The sequence below is a fragment of the Centruroides sculpturatus genome, unplaced genomic scaffold (genome assembly GCF_000671375.1).
Source record: "Centruroides sculpturatus isolate CEXI.00-Female unplaced genomic scaffold, Cexi_2.0 scaffold326, whole genome shotgun sequence".
In the NCBI taxonomy this organism is placed as follows: Eukaryota; Metazoa; Arthropoda; class Arachnida; order Scorpiones; family Buthidae; genus Centruroides; species Centruroides sculpturatus.
In genome coordinates, this window is record NW_019384563.1 from 273,777 (window position 1) to 289,494 (window position 15,718).

Sequence of the window (15,718 nt, forward strand, 5' to 3'; positions counted from 1 at the left end):
TGTCGCTTCGCGTTGAATTTTCGTCGATGTTAAGCCTAACGAAGACTATTGTATCATTAAAAATTATTTTTTTATTTTGTACAAACAAAATAAATATATTGAAAAATATAAAAACAATAAAAAATTATACTTCAGAAGTTAATTTAGTATTAAAAACGTAAAATATTTGAGTAGCCCAAGACATAGTCAAAGATTGCAGTGCCACAGCACTGGCGAAAATTTAAATTTGCCGACTGGAATTCTTTCGGATAATCGCTGCTCTACTGTAATAAAGAAATCATGATGTTTTTACTACAAAATAATACAGTATAAATTTATTCTTGAAATCATTCACAAAAGAAATATTTTTATAAAAAAAATTATAATTATTATTATTGTTGTTATCACAATCTATTATAATACAGTGCAACTTAAAAGCATATATAATCAACATTTTACTATTTTTCAAAATTGTTAGGAATTTAAGAGAAATGTAAATGATTTCATTTGTATTTGCAAATTACTTTACACTGATTTTTGATTATTTCAAAATTAAACATCATTACATTAATAATTTAACAACAAAAATATATTTTTCACTGTCCCATAAGTATAGATAATAAAACAGAATTGTAAAATTTCAAACATAAGAAACTTAAAATTATGAAAATAATAATAAATAACATCAAGTAGCACTTGAACTTTGTTATCAAGTAATAATTTGAATATTGAATCAAAACTTTCAAAAATGCCACATGGAAGAGAGTTTAGTATGGAAGAAATTGCAAGAATGTGGAAATTAAAAGCAGAAGACTGTCATGTCAAAGAAATTGCTGTTTTAATGAACAGATCTATCCTGGAATTTATAAAATTTTGGGAAAATCATTACCAAAACCTTCTAAACATTGATCAGGAAGACCCAAAATCACATCTCAAAGAGATGATAATTGAATTGTGCACCTTGCATCACAGCAGGACAAATCAGTTTGTCAAATTTTGTTTAAAAGTGAATTAAAAACATCAGAAAGCACTGTTTATTGAAGAATTTCAGCAGTTTCACATAAAATTTGCTGCTATGATGAAAAAAACCACCACAACACAAATTGGCAAGAATGCAGTGGGCTAAAGATCACATGCTGTGGAATGACCAATGGCTCTCAGTTCTTTTCAGTGATAAAAAGAAATTTAATTTGGATGGGCCAGATGGTTGGGCTCATTACTGGCATGATATTAGAAAAGAAGAGTACAATTTTTTCAGCAGGCAACATAGTGGTGGTTCTATATAGTGTGGGCTGCTTTGGATTTTATGGTTTATTAAATTTTAAGATGTTTGTCTACTAGTTAAAATTACTAAAGTTATCAAGAAATCCTAAAAAATAATTTATTACCTATTCGAGAAGAAAGTGGAGGACCTGATTGGATTTTCCAACAGGACAATGCAGTACAGTGATACCCCAAACTTACGTGATAGGTGGGACCGAGCGATAACCGCGTAAGTCGGGGTATAATTTCGCAATTTGTGTAAAATCCAAGTCGGATGTATGTAAGCTAATAAATGTTCTCGTTAATCTTATCTCTTCTTTTGATTCGTTCACAGTTACAAGAAATCACCACATAGAGTCTCTGAAGGCTCCGTAGATATAACAAACACAGAAATAAATAACAAAATAAATTGTAGCTATGTGTCGATTCTGCACGACACGTCCGAACATGTAAGCTGAACAAAAGTGTGGAGGACTGAGTAATCAAGAGTTGCGTGGTGCTCAAACAAAAGACGAATCGACGAGATTTGAGAATCGTGTAACTCCGGGTTCGTGTAAGTCAAGGTATTACTGTATTCATTGTTCATGTTCAACAACTAAGTGGGTCAAAGATCATAATATTCAAGTTAAGAAGTGACTGGCAAGGAGTTTGGCTATTAATCCTATTGAGAACTTATGGGGCATTTTTATTCTGAAAATTAATTCTAATAACAGACATTTTACGACAGTTTTAGAGCTTAAACAAGAAATAATTGAGTGCTGGTTTCAAATGGATCCAGAAATCTTACACAATTTAATTAAATCAATGCCTAATTGCATTTTTGAAGTCATTAAACATAATGGCAGTTCTATTTCATAATAAAACAATTTTCATCAATTTATATTATGAACTATTGCTCAAAATTTAAATTTATCTATATTTTTGGGATATCACAAAAGTATTTTGTATTTAACACTTTATGTAACTGTCAAATATTGTAAAAACAATTATATAACATTGCACTGTGCTATAAATAAATAATAACCATCACTTGCATTGTTAAGAAATACTTAATATTTTTTAAAAATAAAAACATAAATTATCTATATTTTTTGGATGTACTGTAATAATTATTATTATTATTATTATAAATTATTAGAATTTATTGAATTATTTTAAATATTTTAATTAATTATAGTTTAACATCAAATAAAAATGAGGGTTTTAAAGTGGAAACTAATATACAGCACCATACTGTAACAAGTCATTTAACACCTGTAAGTAGTTAATATTTATTGTATTTTCTATTAAAGTTTCTTGTTATGCCTCCTTTTGTTGATTTTTGAAAATAATTTTTGTGTTTTTCAAAAGATTTATGATTTCATTTAAACATTATTTTTGAGATAATTTAATTTAAATGTAATTGATATATAAAGTTAGGATATATAGGAACTAAAGATCATAAATAATATAACTGTTTATGTGATTTTTAGTGCCTAGATGTTCTAACTTTACTAATATATTATTACTTTGTTAATGTATCTGTTATTTATATAATTAAAGATTATTTATATATTAATTGTGATATTCTGGTATACCTCAAATTTGAATTTGATTTATATTGTTTTTTCAATATGTTTACAAATATTTTTAAGTGTAATGATATCCCTGTTAGTACTTAGAATTCTATTTGCTAGGAATATATCTGAACTTAAATATTGCTCTATGAAATCATCACAGCATTGTGTATATATATATAGACAATTGGATATTTAAGTAACTAATAGATAAATTAACTTAATAAATTAAGCGATTTCAGCTTAAAATAATGACAATAAAAATAAGCTCAGGCTTACTTTTTGAAACTTCATTAATAAACATTACATTACAAATAATTGTCAGAATAATTGAAATATACATCAGCTTTTTTATCACTTCTTTCCAGTATCTCAATATTATTATTAATATCTTTATTACCACCATCATTTTAATTTTGCAGATTCTTCAGATTCATCAACTTGAATTAATGTTCAATTTTCCTGCAGTATTTGTTACCTGTTTTTAGTTGTCTCATGGGCTTTAGAACTTTCTAAATTGATCTTACTTGATAATGCGAAGAACATGGAAATAAACTCAGTTTCCTAATTTAGCTTTGTTTAGGCTTTTGAATGGACTGAAAGAAAGAATTTGAATTTATTGGTGGTTGATCAAATTGAATTCTTTTGATCCATTGGTAATCCAATTTACAGTAAAGTGCAGCTCTAAATAGTGCATTTGCATTAACATCAATAAACTGCAGATAGGTGGTATAAACGATGTTTTTATCTTATAATTTTTAGCTTTGAATTTACTGAAGATTTCCCATAAACCAAAAAGTGTGTATTGAAATTGTTGTTCTGAAAGTACTCATAATATATAAAAATAAACTCATGGACTTATATTGTACAAATATATATTACCCATCCAGAAATATCTGTATTAATTAATGTAAATCATAAATATTGAACAGTATTATAAATAAATAGTCTATATTTCTGTAAAAGGACTAGATTATATGTTCATGTGTTTTTGCCATTTTTGAAAATAGTCATTTAGGGTTGACTTCCTGTTTTTATGATATCACAAAAAATTTTCAGAAGCAATATATCAAATCAAGAAAAGTTCTTTTCTTAATTATTACACTCTTAGGCAGGATATGGGAGGCAATGGAAACATGTACACAGAGAAATTGAGATAGAATTTGTACTACTGTAGGAGAGCACTAATTGGATGAACAGCTGTGGTGCACTTCAAGATTTAATCTTGAGGGAGCCAAATTTAATGGATAAAATTTTTTAATGCAAATTTAATAAAATTTTTACCTTATGTGACCATAGTATAGAAATAGAAGACACAACTATAAAATAATAATTTTAATTAGGAAAAGAGTTTTGGAAAATTTTCTAGTGTTTCCCCCTCCTTTGGGGGTGCCAGGATCCCTTGGTCCCTCCAAAGTAAAATCCTCTGAATACACCATTGATGAACAGTATAGTGTAATATATTTCAATTACCGAAATGAATGAAAGAAAAGATGACTATTCTCTCAAAAAATTGTAGCATTTTATACTTATTAATTTTGGTCAGAATTATGAATTCCCCTTTTTACCTATTGAAAACAACATTTCAAGATGCAAGATTATTATAATGAAACTATATAATGAACTATATAAATTATAATGAATATATATTTTTGAAGAGTATTGATTTTTCTGATAATAAATAAATTTTGATATCAAAAATAGTGATGTTACATGATGATGCAAAGAAATTACAACAAATTATATAATAAAGAAGACAAAGAATATTGTAATAGCTTTCTTTCATATATTTTACAGAATATAAACAGAAAGCTATTCTTTTATGCAATATTAATTTGCACAATTAAAATTTTGCCTATTAATTGAAAATAATTATATAATTACAAAATGTTATATAAAATTATATACAGTACAGTAATACCCCGAACTTACACGATAGGTGGGACCGAGCGGTAACTGTGTAAGTCGAATTCGCGTAAGTCGGGGTATAATTTCGCATATAAATACATACAAATAATTTTTAATTGGGGCCGGAGACTATAGAAAACAATAATTTAGAAAAAAAAATGTTTAATAAAATCTTAGATAATACATATATATAACAAATTAGGCCTATATTATTTTACAATTTTTCACATTTACTTGATTATTACGCCATAATTTTAACATTGTTTCCATCTCAGCGATAATACTGTGACGTTTACGAATGATGCTTGAATTTAAAGATTGAGCATTTTTCACAGCTTCGAGAATTTTTTCTTTGCCTTTTATAATTGTTCTGACTGACAATTCCGGTAGATCAAACTTCTTTGCCAATTCACAAATTTTCATTTTTGTATCAAAGTCTTTAATAATAATGAGTTAAACGCGTTAGTAAAGTCTAACGAAATAGGAATAACGATGACGTCATTCTCGTTTAACTTGTTCGACTTTACAAACATACCCAATGTTAACTTTACATTCCAAAGATAAAACTTTTATTTTCTTGTTTGATGCAGAAGAATTAGTTCTACTTCATTTGGATGACATAGTAGAGTCTCTCAAGTCTCCGTAGATATAACAAAGACAGAAATAAATAACACAAAATAAATTGTAGCTATGTGTGGATTCCACGCGACATGTCCAAACATGTAAGCTGAACAATAGTGTCGGGGGAGTGAGTAATCAAAGGTTGCGTGGCGCTCAAACAAAAGACGAATTGACGAGATTTGAAAATCGCGTAACTTTAGGTTCGCGTAAGTCAGGGTATTACTGTATTACAAATTTAAAAGTCATTATTTTGTATGCTGATGACTTTTTAAAGCTTTATTCTTGTTGAGATTAAATAAAATTGAAAAATTGAATAAAACTTGATCTTTTCTTGTTTCAATAAATATATTGGTAAGTTTGTAGTTGCTAAATTATGTTGTGAATCTCAGAAGACTACTGATATTTATAATAAATTTACTTAAACATTTGATACAATTAGGTATTTACATCTTATTGGCATAAGAAATAAATGCCTAATTAGTATTACATATGTTATTAATATCTCTGACTTATAGCATGAACATCAGAAATACTCAAATGTTTTTATTTCAAGTAGTGCAAGTATAATTACATACATATACATGGTGTGTTCAAAAAGTATCGGACCTTTGGTCGGCAAAAATAAATTTATTGACTTTGAAGTACAAAACCCTAATCCCCTTCAAAGTAGTCTCCTTGGTAATGTATACACTTCTCCCGGCGTTCCTGCCATTGCTGGAAACACTGCTGGAACGCATCTTTTGGAATGGCCATCAGCCGGTCCGTCGCATTCCGCACGATGTCTTCTCTCGACTAAATTCAGGTTTCTTTTAGCGGCATTTTCAGCTTGGAAAATAGTCAAAGGTCACACGGAGCCATGTGGGGAGAGTACGGAGCATGACGAACCACAGGAGTATTGTGTTTGGCAGATGCGCAGAATGGGCGGATGCGTTATCACGATGGAGCTGCCAAGTTTTGATCGACCACAGATCCAGTCATTTGCGTCGCACTGTATCGGAAAGACGACGAAGGACCTCCTGGTAGTACTCCTTTGCGATGGTTTGGCCTTGTGGTGCGTACTCACGACACACCACCCCACGAGAGTCGAAAAAACTGTCAACATGACCTTTGATATTGCTGCGGACCTGCCGCGCTTTTTTTGGCCTCGAGGATCGTCCCCGAAAGCCTGCTGAATCTTGCAAATGGTTTACGCTCAGGTATTGCCAAGGTTTTTGGCAAAATTTGATGTAATATCGCTGCTCACGTTGTTCAGTCATTTTCCAGCTTAGTGGAATCTGACAAGAGCGCACTACATGACCTCACTCATAGGCCGATTGCCAACAAGTGACGCTTCCTGCAGGCGGGAAAAAATTCAGGGCTGTGCATGACTGTCCCCTCCATAACTCCACCAAAGGAGGCCCCTCGCGCATCATTGGTTTACTTGGAAAAAAAAGGTCCAATACTTTTTGAACAGACCATGTATTATAAGGCTCAGTAGAGACAAGCCATCATGTAAGTGAATGAACAAATGAATAAATGGCATAACAAAGCAAACCTTACTGTACTGGAATTAGAACACTTTCTGTCTATCCAAATTCACATTTTATTAAAAATCTAAAGATATATGTATCATCATCATCTGCCAATTTTTTTCGAACTACATATCAAATTTCATCAAATTCTGTCCATTTGTTCTTGGGATATCAATTTTTATTGATATGTTTCATTTCACTTAAAAATTCTTCTTTTCTCTTTCAGTCAAAAAAGTTACATTTCACGAAATGTCCACTTGGGGCAAGCTCATTGTTATGTATGCCATTTTAATTTTTTTAATAAAAGTTAAAATTTTTAAATAACATGATATTAAACTTATTTAAATTATATTAGTCTATATTAATATAATGTTTGAACTCTGGATTAGAGATGGAAAAAATCCAGTTCTGGAATTGGAACTGCTGGAATTGATCCAAGAGCAAAACTTTTCCAATGGAATGGTTTCTTGGAACTGCTTAGTCTGTTGTACTAGATGGTTCTATGGAATCATAAAATCTGTCAGAATTACTGTTGGACTGGACAGTTTCTCATAAATTTTATATATATAAAATAGAATATTTGTCTCTCTCTGTTCTTAGGTTTTTGGTTGATCTTCACCAAATTTTTCTTGCTTATTCTCTGGGACTCCAAGAAAAATATACACTTTCATGAAATTTTAACACCCCACTTTCCTCCTGATTTGATCTTCTTGATACTTTGCGATAAACATAACAATGATAGGTTGAAAATAATCAAACTTGTAATTTAGTTTTTATTTTAATATTTATCCTTACTTTTTGCTGAGCAATGTTGTACATATCTGCTAGTTTACTAATAAAAACAAATGATTAAGAACTCAAATAAAAGTGTAACTTTTTGAAATATCTTTATAACTTTAAAATACTCAAAACTAATTTCATTATTTCTTAAAAGTCATGGAACATTTCCAATTAGTTTTATGTTCAAATCCAGATAGAGTTTACTGTTCCATTAAAAGCTGTATTCCTAAAAGTACAAAATAAACAGTGTTGATTGTTCTGGAATTTGAACTGTCAATTGTTCTGGAATTTGAACTCAATGTGGAACTGTATCTAGTAGTTTCAAGTTTGAACTAATTATAACTGGAATTACCCACCTCTAATTCTAGAACATTTGAAATTAGAATTATTGAAAGTAGAAGGTACCAATGCATATTTGTCATTTATTGGATACATATTCAAATTTTAAAAATTTGAGGAGATTTGTTTTTATTATTCTATTTTTATTAAATTATGGATCATTTACTTACCAAGCTGTCTGTTAGTGATAAAACAACTATAATACTTAATGGAACACTAGAGGATTTGCATATGACTTGTTTTGCGTATACAGTGGAACCTTACTTAACAAGCATAATTCGTTCCAAAATCTTACTTGTAATATGAAATACTCATTAAGTGAAACAACTTTCCCATATAAATTAATGTAAAATATGATAATGCGTTCTATGCCAAAAAAATACTCAAATATTATATGTATAACATTTATTCAAAGAAAATTATGTGATATACATTGTTAAGGAGCATGAATCATCATCATCATCATTTCTTTTAGCATGGAATGCAAATTCAAACCCACCTGAATGCAAATTCTATTTGCAGAAAACAAAAACAATCACAGATAATATGTCTGATAAACACGCCAAGTGATACGCCAAATTCTTGGGCTATGTAAATATTAAATATTAGAAATTAATTAATTTTACAGCCATATGCAACAATTTTCATCTTACAGCCTTCCACAAATAAATACATTCTAGATGAGTGAACTAATGTAACTGTTTATAGCACATGAAATGAAAAATCAGTGATATCTCCAAAAACACACTTGTAAACCTTACAGGTACAGAAACTGCAATCATGCATATATAGATCAATTGTTTTCAAATTATTACCATTTTATCTTATGTGCACGAAACACATTTTAGTACAATAAAGTATGATCCTTCGTTCAGTGACTATGGTTTACATTCTTAATTATTTTGCTATGTAAAGTTGTGATATCGGGGACATGAAGTAATCATTCTGATGTCAAAAGTGGTAATAATGGTGTCAAGAATTTTTATTTTATACAGTTTTGATATTGGTGCCAATATCATTAAAAAAAAATATTTTGGGTTTTCAAATGCACACTTGACTAGTGGTGCATTACAGATTTATATTATTACTAAATATTTTAAAGTTTATTTCATTATATTATAAACAGTTGAAGGAATTATCATATTATATACCCTTGAAAGCAATGATGAAAGGAATTGTGATCTGCACTGCCAAGTGTGTAGAGGGTATTTTTTTTTGTGTGTGTGTGTAATGAGGGATGGAAATCAACTGCCTTATGGCATTTCCAAAATTTAATGTAAAATAAATAAATTAATTAATTACAAAATTTATATTATTATTTATTATTTTGTATTTCTAGCAATATTAATTATTAATAAAACAAAAAAAAATTGTATTAATTTTCTCTCATTTTAAATTAATAAGTCTTAACAAATTGTTTTTTTTGGAAAGCAAGACAATAAATATGAAAAGATAATTAAATTGAAACATTTTCTCTCTCTTCCATTTTAAAAATGGGATTTTAGAAAATGCATCCTTTATTGGGATTAGTAGTAGATATTTATAACTTTACTTATTTTTAAATTTAGGAAGAAGAATTTAGAGTAAAACATGAAACTCTTAAGAATCAGCAACGCCATGAAGCTGAAATAATCCAAAGGCATTTAGAATCAGAAAGAAATAAATTTAAAGAAATATGTAAAGATCAAAACTCTGTTGTTCAGGTAAATTTTAATCTAAATTTTGATAATAACAATAACATGCCAGAAACTATACAACACATCACTTCTGGTTGCAAGCTATTGGCACAGACAGATTACTTACAAAGACACAATCAAGTAACAAATATAATACACCAAGAGCTTGCAAAGAAACACAAATTGGTAGACATCCACAAACCATACTACAAGTATATTCCACAGACAGTATCGGAAAACAACATGCACAAAATGTACTACGACAGAGCCATAATCACAGATAAAACAATTTATCACAACAGACCAGACATCACACTCATTGACAAACACAATAAAATCACATACATTATAGACATAGCCATTCCAAACACTCACAATGTACAAAACACATGCACTGAAAAAATTAGCAAGTACACAGAACTCGCCCAGGGAATAAGGCATCTGTGGAGGATGGATAGGGTGCTTATTGTACCTGTCATTCTCTCCTGTACAGGTGTGATACCACACACACTACACAAAAGCCTGGGAACATTACAATTGAGTAGAAATACATACATCACACTACAGAAGGCCACTATATTGAATACATGCCACATTGTTAGGAAATTCCTGAATACAGACACAGACACACTTATTTAATTTTAGTTTCTGGTTGCTATGCCTTGACTCTGGTCTGGCATAGTACACAGCCACCAGTGTGAATCGAGTATAACTCACTACACCCAACATAATAAAAACATATACATGGCACTACAGAAAGCTGCAATATTGAACACACATCTTCTTGTTAGGAAGTTTCTAGATATTGACACAAATACCAATAACACAGAAGCTTAATGTAACACTTGTTTGGATAGCTATGCCTTTAGTTTGGCATAGCACTTGGAACCAGTATCAGCTGTACATGACATTGCAAAAAAATATAATAATGTAGTTATTGTTTTTAAAACAATTTTGAATAATACTAGTGAATGCCAACTCTAAAAAAAAAAAAAAGGTTAAAGTGGAATTATTCAGATTATGCAAATAACTCTTTGATGTAATGTGAAGTTGGTATATCAAGTTAAAGTAACTTTTATAAAATGTTATATGATATTGCAAATTAGAAGAACCTGGATTGAAGAGGATATTAAAAATGTTTACATACACTAAATGCCTTTAGTTACATTTAGAATAAAAATTATTAACATTCTTTGTTGTATTATTGAACGTTATGCTAAATGAAAGTTTACATGTAGTTTTTTTTTTTTGTGTGATATATGTGTGCATATGAAATAAACATCAAAGAATTTCTTCTTATGCAGCAAGTCATCATTTAATCTTATTTCATTATAACATTATTGAAAAAAGATAACAGTATATTTGTAATCATTAACAATTATTGTTGAATTTTCTTTATAAACAGAAAATTGATTTTATGAAGTAGAAAATAAATGCTGGTGGTTAAAACATTATGAAATTAGAATATTATTAACTGAGTTATATGTTATATATATTATTTAGTCTACAGTAAAATTGGTTTTATTATATGTTGTTTTTGCTTAAATTAATTAATGTCTCAGTTTTCAAGAATAAGTTGACAACATTAAATGAGGTCTTGCTATAATTGTCTTCAGCTATGCTATTATTTAGTGTTAAAACATAGTACTGGTTCTAAATATAAATTAAAGAACAATTGATATACTAAATATTACTGATTTAAATAAGTATTTTGTGTAACTAAAAATTTTTTTTTTGTTTTTTAATATATGCAATAGGATTGCATATATTAAAAAACAAAAAAAAAATATTTTAAAAATAAAGTCAAACATACCTGATGGATTGTATATGGATGGTACCTGATGGATGGAATATATTCAATCCATAAAGTATGTTTGACTAGTATTACTTGTCATGATGTGTTAATGAAAAATGTTATTAATAAATTCAAAATTTGTTTTAATATAAATATGATTTTATTTAAAATAATTATTTTTATTAAATTTAAATTTTTATACAATTTAATCATTTTTTTTCTTTTAATAGCAATCACAAAATCAGAAAATAGTATCTTCTAAAGCAAAATGCAGTAGTAAATGGGAGAGATCAAATAATGATTCAGCAAAATCAGTTTCAGGTATTAAATTTTTAAAATAAAAAATAAAATGTCTAATTTATTGATAAAAAACATGAATTTTCTATTAAATTCTCATTTATATTTGAATGAGATTTATATATATAATATTTTCATTTTGGAACCACATAGGTATTATATGTTTCACATGAGGTAAACAAATTTTTGCCATTTAACTTAATGAAATAAATATTGTAGTCGCATTCTATATGTATAAGTTTGGTTCTCTTATTAATCTTACTAATGAACATGCCATTATTCATATCTTTAGGTTTACACCTAAAGATGTGAATAATGAATAGAGTGTTTATTAATAAGATACAATGTTAATAATTTTTAAGGAGATAGTTTTTAAAAATATTATATCAATTAATAATTTATCACATTCATACTTAATAACAACATTGAAAATGAAATATATATATAAATAAAGAAAAAAAACAGAATGACTACTAGTTGAATAATAAATACTTTAAAATAATTGAAATAATTAATATAAAATTATGTTCCAAAATGATTATCATCAGGTAAATCATTTCATTTATAATAATAATAATAATAATAATAATAACAAAAACTCTCTCGTGGTCACCACCTGGTCGTAGTGGGAGAGAGAGCCCAGTAATTTTGCTGATCCATAGGACAATGCAGGCTGGAGCACAAGCTCCTGGTAGGGACACCCATGCCAGTAATGTCTATGGGGAGAAATGAAGCTAATTGTGACCACACCCACATTCTGTGGAGATATTTATCATGGTAGTAACCAGATCAAAGTGTGATACTGGCTTGGACGTCACCCGGGTTAACAAGCTCCGCTTTCATGGGTTAGGCGGAGACTCATGTTCGAAAAATAGGTCACAGTCTCCCTTGGTTACTGGTGGAGAAAGCAGCGCCGGCCCAAGCATGGCTACTGCAATGCCCTCAACATATGTGAAGAAACAACCTAGCCTTGGTGTTTCTGTGGCAATGCATCCACAGACCACAAAGGCTGGAAAACCACACCAACGGATGAAATGGACAATAGAAATGAACAGGTTTATCATTCATACTTACTACACTATCACAAGACTTGAAACAAACATGACATCAACAAAGAGTTGTTGGTCAAAAAAGAACAATTATACACAACAATCTTATCCCACAACCAACAGTTGAACTTATCAAACAACAGGTTGCTGATCAAATACATCAACAGGCAGAAACATTTAACATTAATGAAGATCATGTAACCTGTCAGGATAATACAGCAACAAGCATTGATAATAGTACACATACAACAACTACCATTAATGATACTACAGCACTTCCTCATCCATCACTGATAACATAGATATAGATTTAGTTAATACACTCTCACTTATATTTCAGGAAACACTCACTAAATATACAGGCACAGATCCTACACAAAGACCACGAATACCGAAAATCAACATGTCAAAGGTAGTAGGAAAAACACTAAATTATGTAAACACTCATTTACTACCAAACTACATTCATTCAATTTCTATACTTTCAGACATTCATACATTAGTTTATTCTGGGGCAGTCACAGTAGTAACACACCATGGACTGAAAATACAATCGCAGACAAACACACAGAAAACAATTCTATCACAAGCCTGCCTGGCAAAGAAGAATAGAAACACAAATAAATGACATTAGACAGCAGTTAGGCAGGCTGGCACAATACACTAAAAACAACATAACACCCAAATTAAACAAACAACTCAAAAACATTTTCAAGAAAATTAAAACACACACAAAACATGAACATCACAACACACACAAAACATGAACATCACAACACACACATTACAGAATACATCGATACACTAAAATAGAAACTCGCAGTCAAAGCACGTAGACTCAAACGATACAAAACATGTACATTACGAAAACAACAAAATAAATTATTCACAAACAATGAAAAGCTTTTCTACAGACAAATCAGTACCAAAACAAACACTGATACACAGCACAGTGGCACACCAACAGAAACAGAACTCACAACTTATTGGTCTTCTCTTTGGTCCAATGCTGTTTGTTACACACAATGCTCATGCAGGCTGGATCAAGGAGGAGAACAGAAACTTGCATAACATACCAACTATGCCCTGTGCTGAAATAAACATACACGACATTCGCTACGCTGTTAACAGAACACACAACTGGAAGACACCTGGTGTAGACAACATTCACAATTTCTGGTACAAAAAGTTTAAATCACTGCACCAGGAACTAGCTAAACATCTAACACACATCATCATCAATTCACAAGACATGCCAAAATTTCTTACTCAGGGCATCACCTACATGAAACCTTAAAACAACAACACCACGGACCCCACACAATACAGACCAATTACATGTCTTCCAACACTCTACAAATTATTGACATCCTGTATCACAAACAAAATATACAAACATGTTGAAGAACACGACATTCTTACAGAACAACAAAAAGGTTGCCGTAGAAATTACAGGGATGCAAAGAACAGTTACTCGTATATTCAGTCATTCTATGACAAGCACACAAACAACACAGAAACATACACATGGCATATATAGACTACAGAAAAGCATTCAACAGCGTTCCACACAGTTGGCTGCTACATATTCTACACATGTACAAAATACATCCATCACTCATTGCATTCTTCGAAAACACTATGCAGCACTGGAGAACAACACTACATCTCAGGGTTAGTAACACTTCCATACAAACAAACGAAATATTCATTAGGCGAGGAATTTTTCAAGGAGATTCCTTGAGTCCTCTCTGGTTCTGCCTAGCCCTGAATCCATTATCCAACATGTTAAACAACACGCAATATGGCTACAATATCAGACACGAAAAAACAACACAGTTTACACTTCACATCTCATGTACATGGACGACATAAAACTTTATGCATCCACACAAAAACAACTTCATCAACTCCTACAAATCACACATTCATACACTAAGGACATACAAATGGAGTTTGGCTTAGACAAATGCAAAACACTTCACATAGAAAAAGGAATCCTGAAGAAAGAAGATTTTGCACTTGGAAATGGAGACGTTATTGAATCCATGGAAGAGGGCGAGTTCTACAAGTACTTAGGATTCCAACAGGCCAAACTAACAGAACATACACAAATAAAGCAAAGATTAATTAAAGAATACCAAAGTAGGTTAAACGCTATACTTAGAACACAGTTAAATGCAAAACACACAGTTAAAGCAATAAACACATATGTCATCCCAGTACTCACATACTCTTTTGGAGTTATACATTGGACTCACACAGATCTTGAGCAACTCCAAAGGAAAACAAGAACAACACTTACTAAGCATAAACAACATCATCTTAAATCCGCTACAGAAAGATTAACCCTTCCACGTAAAGAAGGCGGACGTGGCCTGATTGACATAGTTAACCTTCGCTACAAACAAATACAGTCACTGCGAGAGTTTTTCTACAGGAAACAAAAAACATCGCAATTACATAAAGCAGTAACTCTAGCAGACTCAAATAGCACACCATTGGGCTCGAAAGGCACTCCATGGCAGACATCCCTATGACCTGGCCCAGGATTTTGTTGACAAAACTGCATCAAACAGCTGGTTAGATCGGGGATGCCTCTTTGAGGAATAGAAATTAAGTGCAATGTAATTATAGATGAAGGATCAGCAAAAAATCACTGCCTTTTGTGTATACTCCTATAAAAAAAACTGCATGTTATCACAGGTTAATACAGTCGAACCCCCTATAATTACGATTCCTATAAAACTACGAAAAAATATACGTATTTTGGAAATGTTGAGTCGGATTAGTGTAGAATCGATTAATTTTATGGAAGAAAACCTTTCAATCAGCCGTAGTCCGTAAACTTGACACGTGTCGGGCTGTGATTGGAACGACTTGTAAGAAATCGGATTCCTAATAAATTGGAACGTATCTATATCTTATAGGGGGGTCGACTGTA

General features: G+C 30.6%; 1 protein-coding gene across 1 annotated transcript in view; it reads left to right on the plus strand.

The window, feature by feature from the left end:
* The window catches only part of LOC111623998 (leucine-rich repeat and calponin homology domain-containing protein 3-like), a 57,633-nt gene extending 45,838 nt beyond the window's left edge, over positions 1-11,795 (plus strand). Inside the window, exons 11-13 of the mRNA XM_023366765.1 lie at positions 2,420-2,498; positions 9,526-9,660; positions 11,659-11,795. Coding sequence (XP_023222533.1) covers positions 2,420-2,498; positions 9,526-9,660; positions 11,659-11,769 — 325 coding nt within the window. The 3' untranslated portion in view covers positions 11,770-11,795. The remainder of the gene's footprint in view (positions 1-2,419; positions 2,499-9,525; positions 9,661-11,658) is intronic.
* Positions 11,796-15,718: the final 3,923 nt, after the last annotated feature.